This window comes from Mesoplodon densirostris, chromosome 4, assembly GCF_025265405.1.
Source record: "Mesoplodon densirostris isolate mMesDen1 chromosome 4, mMesDen1 primary haplotype, whole genome shotgun sequence".
NCBI classification, from domain to species: Eukaryota; Metazoa; Chordata; class Mammalia; order Artiodactyla; family Ziphiidae; genus Mesoplodon; species Mesoplodon densirostris.
In genome coordinates this window covers 165,768,824-165,788,679 of record NC_082664.1, presented here as the reverse complement: position 1 = coordinate 165,788,679, position 19,856 = coordinate 165,768,824, and the positions used below count along the sequence as shown (strand labels likewise).

Below are 19,856 nucleotides of genomic sequence, written 5' to 3'. Positions count from 1 at the left end.
TGCAGAAATCATTTTACTTCTTCCTTCTCAGTCTGGATACCTTTTATTTATTTTTCTTGCCTTATTGCCCTAACTAGAACTTCCAGTACAGTGTTAAATAGAGATGACAAAAGCATCTTTGTCCTTTTTTTTTTAATTAATTTATTTTATTTTTGGCTGCGTTGGGTCTTCGTTGCCGGGCGTAGGCTTTCTCTAGTCGTGGCGAGCAGGGGCTGCTCTTTGTTGAGGTGCGCGGGCTTCTTATTGCGGTGGCTTCTCTTGCTGCAGAGCGCGGGCTCTAGGCACACGTGCTTCAGTAGTTGTGGCACATGGGCTTAGTTGCTCTGCTGCATTAGAGATCTTCCTGGAACCGGGCTCGAACCCGTGTCCCCTGCATTAGCAGGTGGATTCTTTTTTTTTTTTTTTTTTTTTGCCGTACGCGGGCCTCTCACTGTTGTGGCCTCTCCCATTGCAGAGCACAGGCTCCGAACGCGCAGGCTCAGCGGCCATGGCTCACGGGCCCAGCCGCTCCGCGGCATGTGGGATCTTCCCAGACCGGGGCACGAACCTGTGTCCCCTGCATCGGCAGGCAGATTCTCAACCACTGCGCCACCAGGGAAGCCCAGACATCTTTGTCTTGTTCCTTATTTTAGCAACAAAACATTCAGTGTTTTAACATTAAGTATGATTCTAGTGAGTTTTCTTAGATGCCCTTTATCAGATTGAGGAAATTCTCTTGTATTCTTAATTTCTTCAGCGTTATATTCATGAAAGAGTATTGGATTTTGTCAAGTGCTTTTTCTGCATCCGTTGTGATAATCTTGTGGCTTTTATCCTTTCGTCTATTAATAGGGTGTACTCCATTGATTTTTGGATGTTGAGTAGGGCTTATTAGTAATTCTCTGTGCTTTCTGCAACTCTCGTCACAGAACTGCTGTGATGCTGTCAAGTAGTTTTGCTGCAACCATCCATTTGATGGGGGTTTTGGGGGTTCCCTGATGCTTTGTTTTGTTGAAGGTGTCTGTGGGTGGTGAGTGTTTGTTTTTTATTTATTTTTTTGTCATTTTTTTTTTTTCCTGGTTGTCAGGGAAAGAATAAGGGAGATTCAAAAGCTATGCTGCCATCATGATTCTCTAAGAGAGAATAGACCATAATGCCTATGATAGAGTTGAAATTTTACTCCTTAATTCTACTAATTAGGGAATATAATAAGAATAAGAATATAGGCCTGACTGTTTAAGATGAATGGAGATTTTATATGTTATTTGGGATGCATGGCAGCATCCAAAATGGACTTGTATAATTGAAAATAAAGCCCAGAAGTTTATGGAGGAAGACCACTGTTTTTAGCCAAGAGCCACTTAGGATGCCTTCAGTATCTCAGAGTTACAGAACTATAATTCCCAGTATCACAGAATGGGGTCTAGTAACCATCAGCACTGGCATCACATGGGAGCTTTATGGCAATCCAGAATCTTAGATTACCCCAGACTTACTGATTCACAACCTACCTTTTAACTAGATCTCAGGTGATTCCTATCCATGTTAATGTTTGAGAAGCTTCCATGTATTTACTCTCAAGGTATGACTTTGGGTAATAGGACAATTTGCCTTTTTAAGTGATGAATCACATTTACTAATGCTTTTTTTTTAAAAAAGCTTAACTGTAAAGACATAATAATGTAAGTTGTGCACCTGAAGCCCTAAAGGTAATAAAAGGATAAAAAACTTTTTAGGGGCTTCCCTGGTGGCTCAGTGGTTAAGAATCCGCCTGCCAATGCAGGGCATGCAGGTTCAAGCCCTGGTCCGGGAGGATCCCACATGCCACGGAGCAACTAAGCCTGTGCACTGCAACTACTGAGCCAGCGCTCTAGAGCCTGTGAGCCACAACTGCTGAGCCCGCAAGCCACAACTCCTGAAGCCCATGTGCCACAGCTACTGAAGCCTGTGTGCCTAGGGCCCGTGCTCCACAACAAAGAGAAGCCACCGCAATGAGAAGCCTGTGCACTGCAACAAAGAGTAGCCCCCGCTCGCCACAACTAGAGAAAGCCCGCGTGCAGCAACAAAGACCCAACACAGCCAAAAATAAATAAACAAAGTTATTAAAAAAAAACTTTTTAATGTAGTCCACCTATAATATTGATAAGATTGCTTTTGGGGCCAAAGCTATTTATGTTTTCAGCATGCTAGCCTATAGCAACTGTCTCTTCATTTACTGTGTATTAAAGATCATTCATCTCTTAACTTTACATTTTGATCGATGTTACCTTAAAAATAATTTATCCACTGTTCAGAAAGGATTTAAGATAGCTTTATCATTTTGTTGTGAACTGATAACTGGAGGAATTAATGGAATGTACGTATATTTACTGTCAAAGAAAATAATACTGTTCATTATATGTTAAAATTCTAACTTTTTACTTCAATATTATTTTATTAGTTATTTGTGAATTACAGTATTATTTTAAAATTACAACATGATTGTGTGTTATAGCATTACAGATTAAATGGTCATTTCATATTTTAGATCTTGGTAATGTTCTAACTTCTACACCAAATGCCAAAACTCTTAATGGTAAAGCTGAAAGCAGCGATAGTGGAGCTGAATCTGAGGAAGAAGAGGCCCAGGAAGGCGTGAAAGGAGCAGAACAAAGTGATAACGGTAATCTTTGGGTTATGAGCTAATCACTCTACATTAACTAAGGCGAAAGGCTATGGAGAGGTTTGGACTTATTTGGCATTGTGTGCGATTAGGGCACGTGGAGGGATGTGGGCTGTTGACCCTATAACCAGGTTCGTTGTGGACCAAGAGGCTCTACTACAGAGTTCAGGGACAGCCAACCTTAAGCATAGATGGATTGATGTTAATTGAAGGCAAACAAGGATAGGCCACTCCTCTAGATGGAATGCCTGAAATGCTGCATTAGAAATGTATTCATTTAAGGTATTGTGCATATGCATATGAATATGCATATGTTACCAAGGAGAGGAGACAAGTTAAATTCTCAGTATCTTGTCAAGAATGGCATGGATTCCAGAGAATAGGATACAGGCAGAGATTCTGATGAAGAGGGAACATTGGATTCGTGGGGTACTGCATTAGGGGGGCCTTGTGAGTAAGAGTACCAGTGATTCTTGGGGAGACTAGTTTAGAAAGGGGACGCAGAAAGACACTAAAACAAACCATACAGCTTAGTTTTGCCTTCACTTTCCAGTAAAGGCTGACAAATAATACCTTCTTTGAAGGCTCTTTTTATTGGCTATGTAGACCTATATATGGCTGGGTCTCATAGAGTAATTTGCCTATGCCCGAAGGAGTGAAAAGACCTCAAGAGATTTATCTCTTAAAAGGGGTTCTAGAAGATTCACAGGGAGCTGAAGCAGTTTTGAAACCAACACAGTTTGGGTGAGCTCTCAGCATATAATTAACCCCTTTTCAAGGAGTATCCCATCTCTCTGATCCACGTAGGAAGCCCTTCAAATGGATTATGATAGGCTGGGGAAATGACTACCTGATATTAGAACATAGTGTACAGAAGTTTTCCTACAGTGAATTTTTATGAATCTCTCCATTTTCACATAAAAGATAAGAAAATGATGAAGAAATCTGCAGACCATAAGAACTTGGAAATTGTTGTCACTAATGGCTATGAAAAAGACAGCTTTGTTCAGGGTGTACAGAACGACATTCATGCCAGTCCTTCCCTGAATGGCAGAGGCACTGAGACAGTAAAATCTGTAGATCAAAACTTGGAGCAAACTGAAAAGACTGCTGTCTGCGTTCACCAAGGTACTGTCACGTCAAAGTTGTTTCTCTGGCTTCTTTCCTATGAATAATATATTCTTTTAATAATTTTAGGATATTTAGGAGCTGTTGAGAATTTTTAAAACCTCTATTCAGTAACATCTTAAGGTTTATTAATATTATAAGGGTTTATAGCTTTGGAAGACCGAAATAGGGCCAAGGCTTTTATATTTTTCTTGAAATATTTTTTGTTGTGTTTTTGTATGGAATTTAAAAATAAGGTCTTTGAAATTTTTTCTTTTAACTCACATCTCTAATTATATGATACTTTTGTTCTCAGGTCAGCAAAATAAGGTATAGTCGTTTCACAATTTACGGCTCTAGGAGTGAGCCTATAGTGTGTATACAGTGAATTATTGACATTGCTGTAATTCACTAGAGAAAACAAGAAATACCATTTCTTAATATAACAACCAAATGTGCACAGTTGCATCCCAAATATAGGGTCCTAGCTGGTAGTTTTTTCTTATAAAGTTATTAGGTTTTTATAAGTTTGATCTGGACAGTGTCTTTATAATTCCCTGATAAAATACTTTGTAATCTTTTTACATAAAAATTACTGACTAAATTTAAAATTTTGGTAAGTTAAAAGAAAGTAAATCAAATTTATCTCCCAATATGAAATGGTAAATCAAATTTATCTCCCAATATGAAAATAATATAGAGCAGATAAATTTTGAAAATGTAATAAATGCATTTGTCTTCAATTAGACAATAATTTTTCTACTTGGACATTTGTATATATTTAGATGTAAATGATGATCATGTTGAAGATGTTTCAGCAATTCAGCATTTGACGAGTGATTCAGACAGTGAAGTTTACTGTGATTCCATGGAGCAATTTGGACAAGAAGAGGTAAAAATGACATTTTTTAATTGGTATATTTTCAAAGTGATATATCAGAATTCCATGCATAACTTCTGTTAATAACAGATGTGTATGCTGTTCACCACTTTGAAAACATACTTCTAACATGTTTAAACATTTGTATTTTGGGTTTTTTTGTGAATTAAAAAATATATAAAATTCCTAAATATTCAAAAATGTTTAAATATTATAATTTATAATGTATTTACATTTATAAATATTCTGAGAGAGGTGGGATGGGAGGCAGAAGGTGAACTCCTTATGCTAGTCCTTATGTTTGAGACATTGATAACAGCCAAGAAGAGTGAACAATTTCAAACAAATAAATCTGTTCTTCACATTGACTAATACATTGGACTGAAATTTTAAGTGGAAATACTTTTCAAATTTCAGTTAATTAAGATTTGGTATTGAAAACTAACATTTGGAAAACCACTAAAAGTACATGAATTTTTTTTTTTTCTCTTTGACAACTTTTTCTGATAACGACCAGGGTGGTTTTGATGGCTATATTTATGTTTGTTGTTTTTACATCCTCCCCCTGGTCTTTCCCCACCGCTGTTCTAACACAGTGCTTTTAAAATTTTTTAAATTTATTTTGTTTTATTTTAAAATTAAATTAATTTAAAATTTTTTAAATTTATTTTTTAATTTTATTGAAGTATAATTGATTTACAGTGTTGTGACAGTGCATTTTGAGTACAGTAACTCTGGATATTTAAATGTTTCTTGGATGAATGACTGAGTCACGAGCACAGTTCACTGCCAAACATCTCAGTTCTTTGCTTGTATATAAATCATCTCTATCCCATTTCTCCCCTACAGATGGGAGGCAGAATATGAATTGAAGACATTTTTTAGAAAAATAATATTTTCTATAATAACATTAAAAAAATACCGCTTTATAAAACCAGTCATTCTTCAATTGTCATGGAAACCTTGTGGTGTATAACTACGTGCTTTACGTTTGTAGTCTTTAGATAGCTTTACGTCAAACAATGGACCATTTCGCTATTACTTGGGTGGTAATCCCAGTCAGCCCTTGGAAAGTTCTGGTTTTCCTGAAGATGTTCAAGTATCTCCTGGGAATGGCAACAGTGGGGACACACAGGCGGCAGCAGTGGAAGGCAAAGGTGAAGTAAAGCACGGAGGAGAGGATGGCGGGAGTAACAGTGGAGCGCCGCACCGAGAGAAACGGGCTGGAGAAAGTGAGGAATTCTCTAACGTCAGGAGAGGGAGAGGTGTGTAGCGCTTGTTTTTTGTTTTCACTGTCTTTATAAACGAATTAATGAAACGGGGAGGCTCTAGATAGGAGAGGCACCAGGACTGTCCCTCTGCAAAGGGAATGTTGAAAGTTATCCTCGCGGAACATCTGACCATTTTCCTTTATGTCTGGTTCTCTCCTTTGACTCTACAGGGCATAGCAGTGTATTCTTTGAAGGTGTGGGAGAAAACATGTCTATTTCCACATCTTTTATGCAGTTTTTTAAGGTAGCCAAATTTATGTTGTATCACCTCCTTGAACGCTCACTGATTGCTCCAGCTGTGCTGCTGCTTTTTTCCTAGTATAGGTGAAAATCTGAATTCCTTATTGTTTCCCATTTCCCTGCTTAGGTCAAAGACATCATTTCAAGCTGATAAATCAAGTAATAGAGATAAAAGAACATTTAACAGTACAGAGGGAAACATTAAGAATATTAATGTGATCAGGTAATAAAGAGTTGAGTGGGGAAGAAAAGTAGGAATATTAATTTACAGTTGTTTATAGTAAGGAATCAATAGGTACTGTCAAAATAGCCATTTGAACAAAAACAAACCTTTCTAATTTATCAGAAAAAAATACACATTTTTAAAACAGCCGTGAAAACAAACCATGTAGTAAAATATTTTTTAAAACCCATAAAACAATGCATAATATAAAAGACTTAAGATCAAATGTATTTGTGAAAGCAGTACAAGTAAAGAGGCTCTACTCACCTACTTAAAGAAGAAGGTATTTGGATTGGTTCACAAAACAAAGCATAACTTCATGCTATAGTCTACAAGAGGCATATTCAGAAAGTAACAAATAAAAATATAGGCAAACGTATCTCACACAAATGCACATTAAAATAAGACAAGGTTAGTAATCTTGATATCATGGAAGATTAATTTCAGGACCAAAAGCATTAAGATAAAGAGGGCCACTTGTAATGTTAAGGTGTGCAGTAGAGACTTTAAATTGTTAATATCTTATATAACATCAACACTTCAAAAAGCAAAATCTGCAGATGATATAAGGAGAAATAGGGAAAATCATATTAATATTCAGGAGACTTTAATATCCTTTTTTTGGTCTATATGAGAGTATAAGGACAAAAACATAACTAAGGATAATGAGAACCTTACTAACATAATTAATTTGGTAAATCTAATTGGTAGTTATCAAACTGTGTACCATGATACCTATGGAACCTGATAATTCTAGATGCTAAATTTTTCTCTGTTACCCTTATGACACCCAGGCAAGACACTTCGGACTGTATTTCTTATTTATTGTCACCGTTGTCTCCCCCTTTCTACACTTGGTCCATCAGATAAACCTGTACTTCATTCTCTCTAATGTCTTCCTTTCCAATTTGATAGCCAGGCCAAGCTTTTCATTTTTCACTGATTCAGAAACCTCTTAAGCTTGTATGACTGTTCTTATTTTCTAATTAAATACATTCTCAAAGTGATCAGGATAATCTCTCTTTTTTTTATTTTTTACTAAGGCACATTCTTCCTATTGAAGAATATACAGTGTTTTTTGTCTGAATATATGCCTGTATATATAGAGGTCTGCCTATAAAGCTTACACTCCTCACCTTCACATGGAACTTGATTCGACCTGTCCTTTGCTCTTCCTGATGTTATCATCCTCATGTTTTCATCACTCTAGGCCATCTGGCCTCTTATATGGAGGAAGGATCTGAAATATAAGGCCATCTGTCATTTGAATATATATGTCATTGAATATATATATATATATATATATATATATATATATATATATATATATATGTATCGCTGATCCAGGAAAAGTCCCCAACACAGGGCATTTCACAATGTTCAAAGAAAGAGAATAGAAAACAATTCCCCCGTTACCTCAGCCCCTACCTCTAGTCCCACTCAGAAGAGCCTAATATAGAAGCAACAGACACTGATGATATCAAGCCTACAAGGTCAGGTCTGGGCCAACATACCAGTAGGGCAATGTCAACGTGGCAGGAAACCCACTCTATTTAGGTAGATTGATAGAGTTGCCTGTGTCATAGATAAACAAGCTGACAAAAACTGACCTGGGAACTATGTAGATATCCTACAGACAAGGAAAAAATAAAAAGGAGAGTGGAGAGGGGGAAAGGCGCTTAGGATGCAAACAAAAGATCTGTTTTGGAAGAACATATATGCCAGAAAACAGAACATTTTAGATAACCAGTATTCCTCACTCAATAAAAAAGAATATAAACACTTACAAATAGGAGATCGAAGCAGAGATGATAAGCCTAAAAAAAGGAAATTGCAGAGGTAGGGGGAAAATTGGAGGCATAAGTAATAGTTATATAACTTATAAATACATTGGAAACAGTAAAGAAGAGAATTGACATGGCAGAAATGCAAGTCATTCATTTATTCAAGAAAGGCAGCTTATACAGTTTGGGCAGAGGGCCCCTCTTTACAAGAAAAAATACAAATTTGTGAATATTTAGTAAAGAAAAAGGTCACAACGTATTACTAGAACCTTGGATTCAGGTTTCTTTCTTTAGGTAATTTAACAAAATTGTTTATATGAAACGCTTCCTGTTTAAAATCTGACTTTACCCACCTACAGCTCTCTACGGCTCCCAGAAATCACAGGGGCCCGTACAGGGGGATGGGCTGATACTCCTGTCTTTGTGAAGGCGGTTTGAACACTGAGTATTACAAAGGATGTAGTAAAGTGAGCAGAGATAGCAGTAGTTCTCTGTCACCATCAGAACCCACTGATAGACCATCACAGAATATGTCAGGCTCTTAAGGATGCAGGAAAAAACTAAGCCTCAAATTCGACTTCCCACTTTTTTTTTCTGTGTAAATTCCAGACCAATAGCTGAGTTCAGGAATGACCACTTCAAATTTTACTTCCTTTCGATACAAGAGTAGAGGTCTTCTTGAAAATGGCATCGAGCATTTCAGTGTACTCTTTGGGGTTTAACTTGGCAGATGCTGTTTTGGACTTCCCTGGTGGTCCAGTGGTTAGGACTCTGCACTCCCAATACAGGGAGCACAGGGTCAATCCCTGTTTGGGGAACTAGGATCCTGCATGCCACATGGCGAGGTCAAACAAACAAACAAACAACTGTTTCAGCCTTTGTGAAAAATAACTTGGCAACACTCATTAAGAACCACAACAAAATTGTTATCCTTTCACCCAGGAATTCTTCTTTGAATTTGTCTGACCTAAAGACATCAACAGAAATTTGGACAAGAATTTATATACAAAGACATTCATTGCAATGTTATTTGTAATCGCAAAAATTTGCAGTCACCCCATCTAAAAGTGCAAAATGATTGAGTAAATTATTTCATGGTCTTACTAGTGAATTCATATAGCTGTTTCAGTGTTTTTGGAATTGGAGTAAAATTTAATGATGCACGTAAATGTTCATAATATTTTTTAAAAGTAGTACACAAAATCACGTATAAAGGGTAATGCCAATTCTGTAAATATAGGCGTAGAAAAAAGAACGTATGGATAGACAACAAAATGTTAGTAGTAGTGAGATTTCAATATAAGTGTAATGGAATTTATAAGAAAAACCATTTAAAAACCTTTTGGGAGGCTTACAGTGATCAAATAGGAAAACATGGCTATTTAGTATAGCTTTTAATACTCCAAAGAAACAGCCTCATATTTTTTCAATCTTGTTACTGTATTAGTGAAGAATTTTTAAGAATGTACCCCAAATATGCGTATTATTTGTGTATTATATACATTGAGTCATGTACTAGTATATTAGGTACATTATAAAACCTTAGCAAAAAAAAAATTAAGACTATAAATAGAAGTCTATACCTATGTCAACTTCTTTGATTTTAATAGTTTATTTTGTGTACTTCCTGATTGCTTCCACTCCACTTTGGAGATTTAGGTCTCAAAGAAATAGAGGAAAAATGAAAAAAAAAAACCACAAAAAACACCCCACCATTTCTACTTTTCTAAGAGTGATTAAAACTAACTTATTTTGCTCTCTTAAAATAGGGCACAGGATGCAACATTTGAGTGAAGGAAACAAAGGTCGGCAAGTGGGAAGTGGAGGTGATGGGGAACGCTGGGGTTCAGACAGAGGGTCGAGGGGCAGCCTCAACGAGCAGATCGCTCTCGTGCTCATGCGCCTGCAGGAGGACATGCAGAATGTCCTTCAGAGACTCCACAAACTGGAGACGCTGACGGCATCGCAGGTAGCCTTCCTCATTTGTCTTGTCTTCATCTGCTGTTGATCCCATCAAACAGTGTGTAATTGGAATCTGTGTTAATCTGATTTAAATGAACCATACAAATGATACCCAAAGCTTATTTTAGCAGTTAAGTAAGATTATACGTTTAGGGAACCAGGCTCAGATTATGTTTTATCAAGAGGTATATGGTGTGTTCCAATGAGAAGAATATTCAAATACACTGATTTGAATGGTTTTGCTAAGAAAGAGACAAATTCTGGATCCACAAAATGCTAAACAGTAACAGTTCACAAAATGCTTTTTCTTGTTAAATGTGTGATTTTTTGGTATGTGCATTTAATATCTTTCTTGCTAGACTATAAACACTGTGATTGTAGGGACTGTATATATACTATTTTATTTACTGCTGCTAAAGGACAGAGCCTTGTTCCAAGGAGGGGGCACAATAAATATTTGCTGTTAGATTAAAAAAAATATCTGATTTACACACATCAATGGAGTTTAATGGTTTTTAAAAGGATCTACTTTTGAAAATATTATTTCAGAAAAGACTGACCCAAAAGTCAAATACTACTTAAAATAATTGGAATTTTTCAGCATATAAAATTAGCAGTACCATGTTGGAGACAGGAAGAAGAACACGAGAAGAATAAGAAGTGTTGAACAGTGCAGTTTGTGGCACTAATAGAGACCACAGCTAAAGTCCTAGGGTTCACCATTGAAGGGCCATCCTTTTGTAGTAAGCGTTGTCTTCTATCTTGACCTCTTTTTTAAATGCTGTGGAGGTAATACACTAACTTACCCATTCTTTACTGTAAATTAGTTTTAGGCTCAAAACTTTCAAGCCAGAGAGAAATGTAGAGTTATGATTTGACCTCCACTATGGTTTGCTATAGCTTATCATGAATCTCCAAAACAGATATTTGGATATTGTTCACATAATCTTTACACTTTTACAGTTTTAATAATCAAGTCTATAGTTCTCAAATGTGTTTGTAAGTTGGTAGTTTATATGGAAATCAAGGAATTAATAAGAAATATTGAGTAAGTAACTTAATAAGAATGTAAAAGAAGTAATGGTTCTGATTAATTTGAGGTTTTGTTTTGATAATTTTATATTATGTGAACTATAAAATGTCAGAGATAATTATTTGGCTAGCAATTTTAGGAACTTAATTTGCTCACTGTGAGTTTCAGGATAATCAAAGCATAGTTAGCAGAAAAATCAAGAGTAATCCAATATTTCACCCTTTTTTAAAAAAAAAAGATAGGAAATAGAAAAAATTACTGTATTTTTTTTTCTTTTTGTCAAAGCTAAATCAGTTTCATTTGTGTTGATAGGCAAAATCATCAGCATTACAGACCAGTAATCAGCCGCCTTCACCGGTAAGAAATTCTTATCTTAAATCTAAGTGCCAGAGTTTCAAATAAGTTACATTAAATTTAGATTATATGACATTCTGAAAGTATTCCAAATGAAATCTACCCTTTAGAACTTTGAAGTTTAAAATATATTTGTTTTGTACTAAGTCTGAAGTACTTCTGAAAGTCTACATTCTGAATTACGCTCTAAAATTATCTCCCTCCCTTTAGCAGGAGTGAGATCTATTATTAGTTATATAGTTTCAAAATTATGGTGTGTTTTTTAAATTTATATGTGCAATATGTAATAGATTGGTGACCAGCTTATTTTATTTTCTCAGAGACCATCTTGGTGGCCCTTCGAGATGTCTCCTGGTGCACTAATCTTTGCTATCATATGGCCTTTTATTGCCCAGTGGTTAGTGCATTTATATTACCAAAGAAGGAGAAGGTAATATGATAGTTTTATAATTCAAAGTGGTATGTAAACTCTTATACTCTATAGCAGACAGAGCTTTCAGTGGCAGTTAGAGAGATAGGTCCATTTTATAGATAGATTGTCATACTGAGCATTCTGTACTGATCCTGAGACTGAAACTACCTTGGAAATGATATCTAGTGGGTTTTTAGATACTTGTTAGATTAAAATTTTTTCACTTGACGGCATCTAATGTATTTGTACACCTTTGATTTATGCAACAGCAAGAAAATGATTACAGGCTTAAGTTTTATGTCTTATGAAGAAACAGTGTTCTCAAAGTATGATTTTTTTGGGGGGGCCCTTTGCTAATATTAAAGGACAACAGATAAGAAAACTAATAATGCCTGCGTGCTCTCTATACCTTAGAAATATAGACATTGGCATTTCAGAAAATGTTCATCCTGGTGGTTGACTAGAAATAGGGCTTATTCTAATTTGAGGGCCAGAATTCCAGTTTGGATGCCAGGAAATAACTCAGATAAGTCTGAGAATAATAGGTTCGAATCCTTGCAAGTGCTCTGAGATTGTCTAGATGAGGAATAACCTGAGGCCAAAACTCTTGGGTTCAAGAAAATTGTTAAAAGCATTTTTTTGGACACTATGTAAACTGAATTACTCTCCCTGGATGGGCAGATGGACAGATATTTGTCATTTGTGGCCTCACTGATTATGTTTCTGGTGTTTCATCACCATTTCCCATTAAGTCAAAACAGATGGGGAAAAGAGGGGATTTGGTGGTAAGATTTTAAGTGCTCTCTTACATATGTGCAGTAGAAACACATTTTAAAAAAATCTACGGGTTTAAATAATTATAGGTCTGTTGTTCCTCTACCAAAGAACCCACATTTCTAATTACTGCACGTGATAACAAAAGCAAAAACCAAACATTTACCCTTCTCCTACGTTAAAGGGCTAAGCAGCACACTAGTCTAAGTGCTCCAGTGAGAATGCTTTATAGTAGAGAAACGGAAATGCATGTGGCCTTAGGTGACTTGGTTTAGTCTTCCTTGTTCTCTGCTTATGTTAAGACTGTTTGATTTATGTTCATAAATGAACTCAATACGTTTTCTGGTACATTAATGTTCTTGGAATATACTTGCTCACTTAAAAAAACTTTTGTGAGATTTCAGAAGCCTAAGTTGCCTTCGCAGTATCATTTACCCCCTTTCTAAGCCATCTGTGTATGTGTCATTTCAGCTGTTAAGATACAGACCTTGGGACTATATCTATAGATATAGATTATAGACCGTGGTCCAGTGGTTAAGAATCCACGCATCCACTGCAGGGGGTGTGGGTTCAATCCCTGGTTGGGGAACTAAGATCCTGCATGCTGCATGACGTGGCCAAAAAAAGGGGAAAAAAAGATATAGACCTTAATTTAAATCCTTTCTTTTCTTTGTTCACACATTTTGTGTTTCTCCTGTGACGGTTGGGTGCTATACAGTGTTTTAAATCCTAATATCCTTGACAATAGGAGGAAAAAAGAACCAAACCTTTTTTCAATATGTGGTTATACTGGATTTAAGCAGCTGGCAACAGCGGTGCTAACGGGAGGTGTTTACATGTTTTGCAAAATGCATTTCAAAGTTCTTTTTCACGCTTTCCTTTGTAGAAACTTGGGGATTGGAGAATAGAAAAATTCAACACATGACAAAAAACCCTAAAGTTTACTTTGATGAATAATTTATTTCATGCTTAAGGTTGAAGCAGCGTGTCAGTTTATTAAAGACTGAAAAAAACAAACTGTACTTTGCTTCAGCAGTCACGGAAAATTGCAGTTTTTCTAAAATTATTATTATTTTTTAATGTTCCTTACTTGTAAAAGTGTATGCCATTTCTCCTAAGTATTCCTTTCAGTTGTTGACAGATGTCTCTGCATGGAGAAACTTTTCTCTGTTCCTAAGTTTCTACTTTGTTCTTATTGAATCTTTATCCAGTCTTCCAATGTCTGTTAGGTATTTAATCCTTCAAAGTTGTAAATTATTGGGCTTCCCTGGTGGCGCAGTGGTTGGGAGTCCGCCTGCCGATGCAGGGGACGTGGGTTCGTGCCCCGGTCCGGGAGGATCCCACATGCCACGGAGCGGCTGGGCCCGTGAGCCATGGCCGCTGAGCCTGCGCGTCCGGAGCCTGTGCTCCGCAACGGGAGAGGCCACAACAGTGAGAGGCCCACGTACCAGAAAAAAAAAAAAAAAAAAAAAAAAAGTTGTAAATTATTAGTGCTCTGCAACTGCATTTTGATGAGACGTAGTGTTTGTATGTATTGTTTACTTATATATGTAAGGAGTCAACTGGGGTTGGCTATGGAAATAAGTTCTGGCTTGAGGGGATGTAGGCGTCTTTTAATCTGGCAGTGTTTAACAGGTTTTAATCTGACAGTTATAGGAAAGAAGACTAGAGAACATGGTGCATGGTTTAGGGAAGACAGGTCTGTGTTAGAGATGAAGAGAAAGATCTAGAAATTCTCTTAGGATGGGAAAAATGTGGCCAGGGGAGGGTGTGCCCTACTTATAACAGGGCCCACCCTGTACCTCATCCTCTAGCACAGTGTCTGGCATGTATTAGGCTTTCAATAAATATGTGCTGAATACATGGCTGAAGGCCCACTCTGGGCAGGATGGCAACTGAAGTACCATGTGACCTGGAGAAGCTTTGATGTTATTTAACATCTGGATGCAAACACACACTGAGATAATCCTATACACGTGTAAAATAAGTGGTTATCTATTTGTGGTAAGCTTTAAAAAAAAATTTTTTTTTACATGAAAAGTAATACTTAAGGTCCACTGCTTGATTCTTTTTTCCCCAGTATAGAAGAATATAAATTTTTTTATAGTTGATTTACAATGTTAATTTCTGCTATACAGCAAAGTGATTCAGTTATACATATATATACATTCTTTTTTTTCATATTCTTTTCCATTATGGTTTATCATAGGATATTGAATATAGTTCTCTGTGCTATACAGTAGGACCTTGTTGTTTATCCATTCTATATATAATAGCTTACATCAGAAAAATATAAAAGTAAAAGAGATCTCATATCACTCTGAAGGGGATCTGAAAAACATTCTTTCTGTATGTGCTATGAAGAGTATCATCTGCAGACCTGTTCAAAATTAGGCCCTGAACAGCCTCCTATGGTACTACCTCCCCTCAGTTACCTAACCTGGTCATTCTGCTATTAAAACTATCCATGAGTTAAATACTGAAAGCAGGCCATTTTTTTTTTTTTGGCTGCAGGGCGGCAGCTTGCAGAATCTTAGTTCCCCAACCAGGGATCGAACCCGGGCCTATGGTGGTGAAAGCACCGAGTCCTAACCACTGGACCGCCAGGGAATTCCCTGAAAGCAGACCTTTTAAGTCCACAAGACTATTCTTAATCTATTACACAAAGACCTCACTTCTCAGATACTGCATTTTTTACAAACTGAAGGTTTGTGGCAACCCTGTCACAAGGCTGTCAGTACCGCTTCCCAACAGCATTCAGTCACTTCATGTCTCTGTGTCATATTTTGGTAATTCTTGAAATATCTCAGACTTCTTCATTATTATTGTATCTGTTATGGTGATCTGTGATTAGTGATCTTTGATGTTGCTAGTATGACTTGCCAAAGGCTCAGATGATGGTTAGCATTTTTTAGCAATGAAACATTTTTTTAATGATTTTTTTTTAAAGAGAACTTTATTTTTATTTTTTGGCTGAGTTGGGTCTTCGTTGCTGCACAGGCTTTCTTTAGTTGCGGCGAGTGGGGGGCTACTCTTTGTTGCGGTGCGCGGGCTTCTCACTGCAGTGGCTTCTCTTGTTGCAGAGCACGGGCTCTAGGCGTGCAGGCTTCAATAGTGGTGGCACGCGGGCTCAGTAGTTGTGGCTTGTGGGCTCTAGAGTGCAGGCTCAATAGTTGTGGCACACAGGCTTAGTTGCTCCTAGGCATGTGGGATCTTCCCGGACCAGGGCTCGAACCCATGTCCCGTGCATTGGCAGGCGGATTCTTAACCACTGCACTACCAGGGAAGCCCAATAAAGCATTTTAAAATTAAGGTCTGTACAGTTTTTTAAGACATAATGCTATTGCCACTTAACAGACTATAGTAGAGTGTAAACTGTTATATGCACAGGCAAACCAGAAAATTTGTGACTCACTTGATTGCGATATTAGCTTTATTGCGATGGTCTGGAGCCGAACCTGCATGATCTTCAAGGTCTGCCTGTAATTTGAAGGAAAGGATGTTTCTAACCACTTTCCTTTATCAGTCTGTCCAGGTTCATAAATGTGCTGGTAGGTGGTTTCCTTAGAGACAATGAGCTTTCAGTTTTTATTTAATAAAAACTGGATAGGGTGGGACAGGTCTCCGGAGAAACATTCTTCAGATGGAGCCTGGGGAAGGTGATACTGGACCAAAAATTCAGGCCCAGGCTTCTGAGGCAGGGAAAGAATCTCAGCAGTCCAGGCAGAGCAGAGAGTTCAGTGGGCTGGGGAAAGGCAAAATGTTATTCCTGTTTTCTTATCTGTTGTTTTCTGTAACTTTTCTTCTCTTACCACACTATACCCTACATTTTACAAGTTAATTTTTTATAAAAGGAGAGAAAGAGCTCACTAAGTGCCTGGAAAACATCCCCAAAATTCCAAAGATAGTGATAGTGACTTATGTCTCTTCTATTTCCCTATTACAGTTGAAGATTGGGGGGTTCATAGACCAATTTGTGTGCTTTTTGGTAAATCTACAGATTTGGTAAATCTTGTACAGCAGTCTGCATCACGTGGGTTCTTAGTAAGTGTTGCTAACTGTTCAGGCACCTCCCAACTAGCATTTCTGCTGAAGTCTCACTCAGGCAGTCTTTACAACCACCCGCGATTCTCTTCCTCCAGGGGCCATTTTTCTTCATGCCAGAGTAATCTCCTCCTGTTATGTGAAAATCCAACTGATTATTTAAAATGTCACTCCTGCCAAGGTGTACATAAGATTCCTGCAGAGGATAAGGAGTGGTCTGATTATTTAAAAGATCATTCCTGCCAAGGGGGTTGTATAAGAGCGTTTCTACAGAGGAGAGGAATAAACTTGTAATGAGAGAGTTTCAGGCATTTTGGCATCTGGAATGCTGAGGAGGGTATAGAGATTTTACAGCTGTGGGTCCTTTCCCAGAACTCAGATCACATGCGATTGTTGTGCTCACAAGCCCATTCTTCTCTGGTAGCTCACTCTGCTATCAGTAAAACCATCACATTATACACATCTGAGTTGTTGGTTTATATGTCCCTCCCATCCTCATCCTATCAACTAAACTGAGAGATTTTTTGAGGGCTAAGAGCCTGCCTCAGAGATGTCTGAATCCCCAGTACCTGGCACAGTGCCTGGAAAATAACAGATACATAATATGTGTTGATTAAATGAACAGTCCAGGTTGTGTATCTGTCAACCTTTTTTTTTTTTTTTTTTTTTTTTGCGGTACGCGGGCCTCTCACTGTTGTGGCCTCTCCCGTTGCGGAGCATAGGCTCCGGACATGCAGGCTCAGCAGCCATGGCTCACGGACCCAGCTGCTCCGTGGCATGTGGGATCTTCCCGGACCGGGGCATGAACCCCTGTCCCCTGCATCAGCAGGCGGACTCTCAACCACTGCGCCACCAGGGAAGCCCAACCTTTTGTTGTTTTATGAAGGTTTTTTGTTTCAAAACTTTCCATTTTGATAAAATTATGAAATAATTTGCAAAAATCTGAACTGTGGAATAGCCAACTAGAAAAAGATGAGAATCTAGAAGCTATGAGAGGAATGTACATTTAAATCGTTTGTTAGAAACTACTTGGTAATGTCATCACTTGCAGTTGGATCTTTCCTATTGAGCTCTAAGTGACACGAAGTAACTTCATAATGATCATTTGTAATTTTATGGTCTTATTTTGAATTTGAATATTATTATTATGTTACCATCAGCGAATTCTTTGGTATGGATGTGTTTCATATTCAGGTTGCATTTATACTCATAGGACATTGTTTTTTTCCTTTCTTTTCAAAGAAAATTGAACTGAAGAAAATAATTTACTGAAGAAGACTACTGGGCCTGGATGACCTCGGGATGAAATGGATTGTGGAGCTCACACGAAACTCCTAGTTTGTGATGATTACATTTCTTTTTGTTGTCCAGTAGTTTGGTTTGTGTACATATATACATATATATATTTTGCACTACACAAATGATAACATTTTAAGGACTAATATTGCTGATACTTGAATAATCAATCTCAACTAGGTTATAAGTAACAGACTTAGATTTACCCTACCCTTGAACTTGAAGGACATTAAATTATTAATTATTGTTTGGTAACATGTTTACCTGATTATCTCCCATAGAGAAATATAAGCTGCTTTTCCAAGGTACAGTTGTGATAATAAGAACAGATTTATAACTGGGTATTTTTAATTTTCTAAATTAATTATGAGAAAGTATGCAAACCAGGAGTGAATTTCAAATGAGATGAAATCGACTTTCTTTCTTAGTCACTGAACCACCATGCGATTCAGTAGAAAACGACTGGAAGAATCTTCTCCACGTCCACTTTGTGGGCTGCCCATAATCTTCCTTGGGCATGTGCAGCTCTAACTTTAGTATTCAGGCATCATTATGACAAAGTAGAGCCCTATGTACTAGGCTTTGGTTTTACAAATGATTCACAGAATAGACATAACCCGCTAATGGAAATGATGAAGAACGGGCTTAACGTGTTCTGAACCTGTGGATCATTAATAAGATTTGTATTCAATCATATACATGGATTACTTTGTAATACTTTTCCTTTAACTGAGGACATCTTGTTTCTGCTTCATAGGGTGCTTTGAAATATAAAATGAAAACTTATTTATACTCTTTTTACAAAGGTCAAAGAGGAAACACAGGAAAATCACTTTTCTGCAACTGGTAAACCACACAGACCGGACTCTTAACCTCTTAGTGCCTCAGTTTTTCCTTCGGGGTATAATATTGGAGATACACCTATTTCACAAGGGGTATTGGAGAGATCTGCAAGCTAGCAGGCCATATGCTTCCATTTGAATAAGACATACCCAACTAATGTAAATTTGTGTCTCTCCTCCACCTCCCACATTTAGACTAAGAAGAAGACTGTAATTTAGATCCTTGAAGGCTTTGTTTGGAATTATCCTTCCCGCATGCCTTTTAAAACTCCCTGCTCATGTAGATGTACCTTATGCTTTAAAGGTTTCTCTGATACAAAGGTTTAGTATCAAATAATTTTTTAAATTCTTGGTATGTGTGATGTTGGGTTTAGCATCATGTGTTCAGAGTGTTCTCAATAAGAGAGAAAGTAATCCATCCCTAGTCTAAAGGGTGGTTCTTTGTTTACCTGAAGAAAAAAGTATAAGAATACAATTTGCTTTTCTGAAGACTCTTTTTTTCCTTATTTTTTTTCTTACATGTAACTTGATGTTTTTTATTTTTTAATCCCATCTTGATTAAAATGTATCTGTCTAAAGAGATCTACTAATATTTGCTTTTTAAAAGCTGTCCTCTATTTATTTAGGGAAAAAAATGAAGCCGGTAACTGAATTATATGTAAAAATAAAATTTAGACCTGTGGGTCGGGAGTTATTTTAAAAAATTAGCTATCAATCTGGCATCAGAAAATGGTGGCTTTTCTCTTAGTATATAAATAAATAAGATGCAAAGTAAGAATGTAAGCAGTTGTGATTCATTACAAGCAGTTGGAGGTAACTAACTCCTAGGGATAACCATTTGTATCCTATTCCAAAGTCTTATTTTATAGTTTGAAAAGCACTTTGCACACAGTTCTTGTATATACAAGTAAAGACGTAATTATAGGATGTAGTGTTACTGCTTTGTTTAACAAGAACCTCATTTAAAATTGACAGCTATGGTATTTTTTTAAT

At 37.1% G+C, this 19,856-nt stretch overlaps 1 protein-coding gene across 3 annotated transcripts in view; it reads left to right on the top strand.

Moving 5' to 3' along the window:
* The window catches only part of ACBD5 (acyl-CoA binding domain containing 5), a 34,250-nt gene extending 14,394 nt beyond the window's left edge, over window positions 1-19,856 (top strand). For all 3 annotated transcript variants that reach the window (XM_060097631.1, XM_060097632.1, XM_060097630.1), the window contains 8 exons: window positions 2,507-2,641; window positions 3,566-3,769; window positions 4,534-4,640; window positions 5,626-5,893; window positions 9,916-10,115; window positions 11,454-11,498; window positions 11,816-11,925; window positions 17,968-19,856. In XM_060097631.1, the coding sequence (XP_059953614.1) occupies window positions 2,507-2,641; window positions 3,566-3,769; window positions 4,534-4,640; window positions 5,626-5,893; window positions 9,916-10,115; window positions 11,454-11,498; window positions 11,816-11,925; window positions 17,968-17,980 (1,082 nt within the window). In that variant the 3' untranslated portion in view covers window positions 17,981-19,856. The remainder of the gene's footprint in view (window positions 1-2,506; window positions 2,642-3,565; window positions 3,770-4,533; window positions 4,641-5,625; window positions 5,894-9,915; window positions 10,116-11,453; window positions 11,499-11,815; window positions 11,926-17,967) is intronic.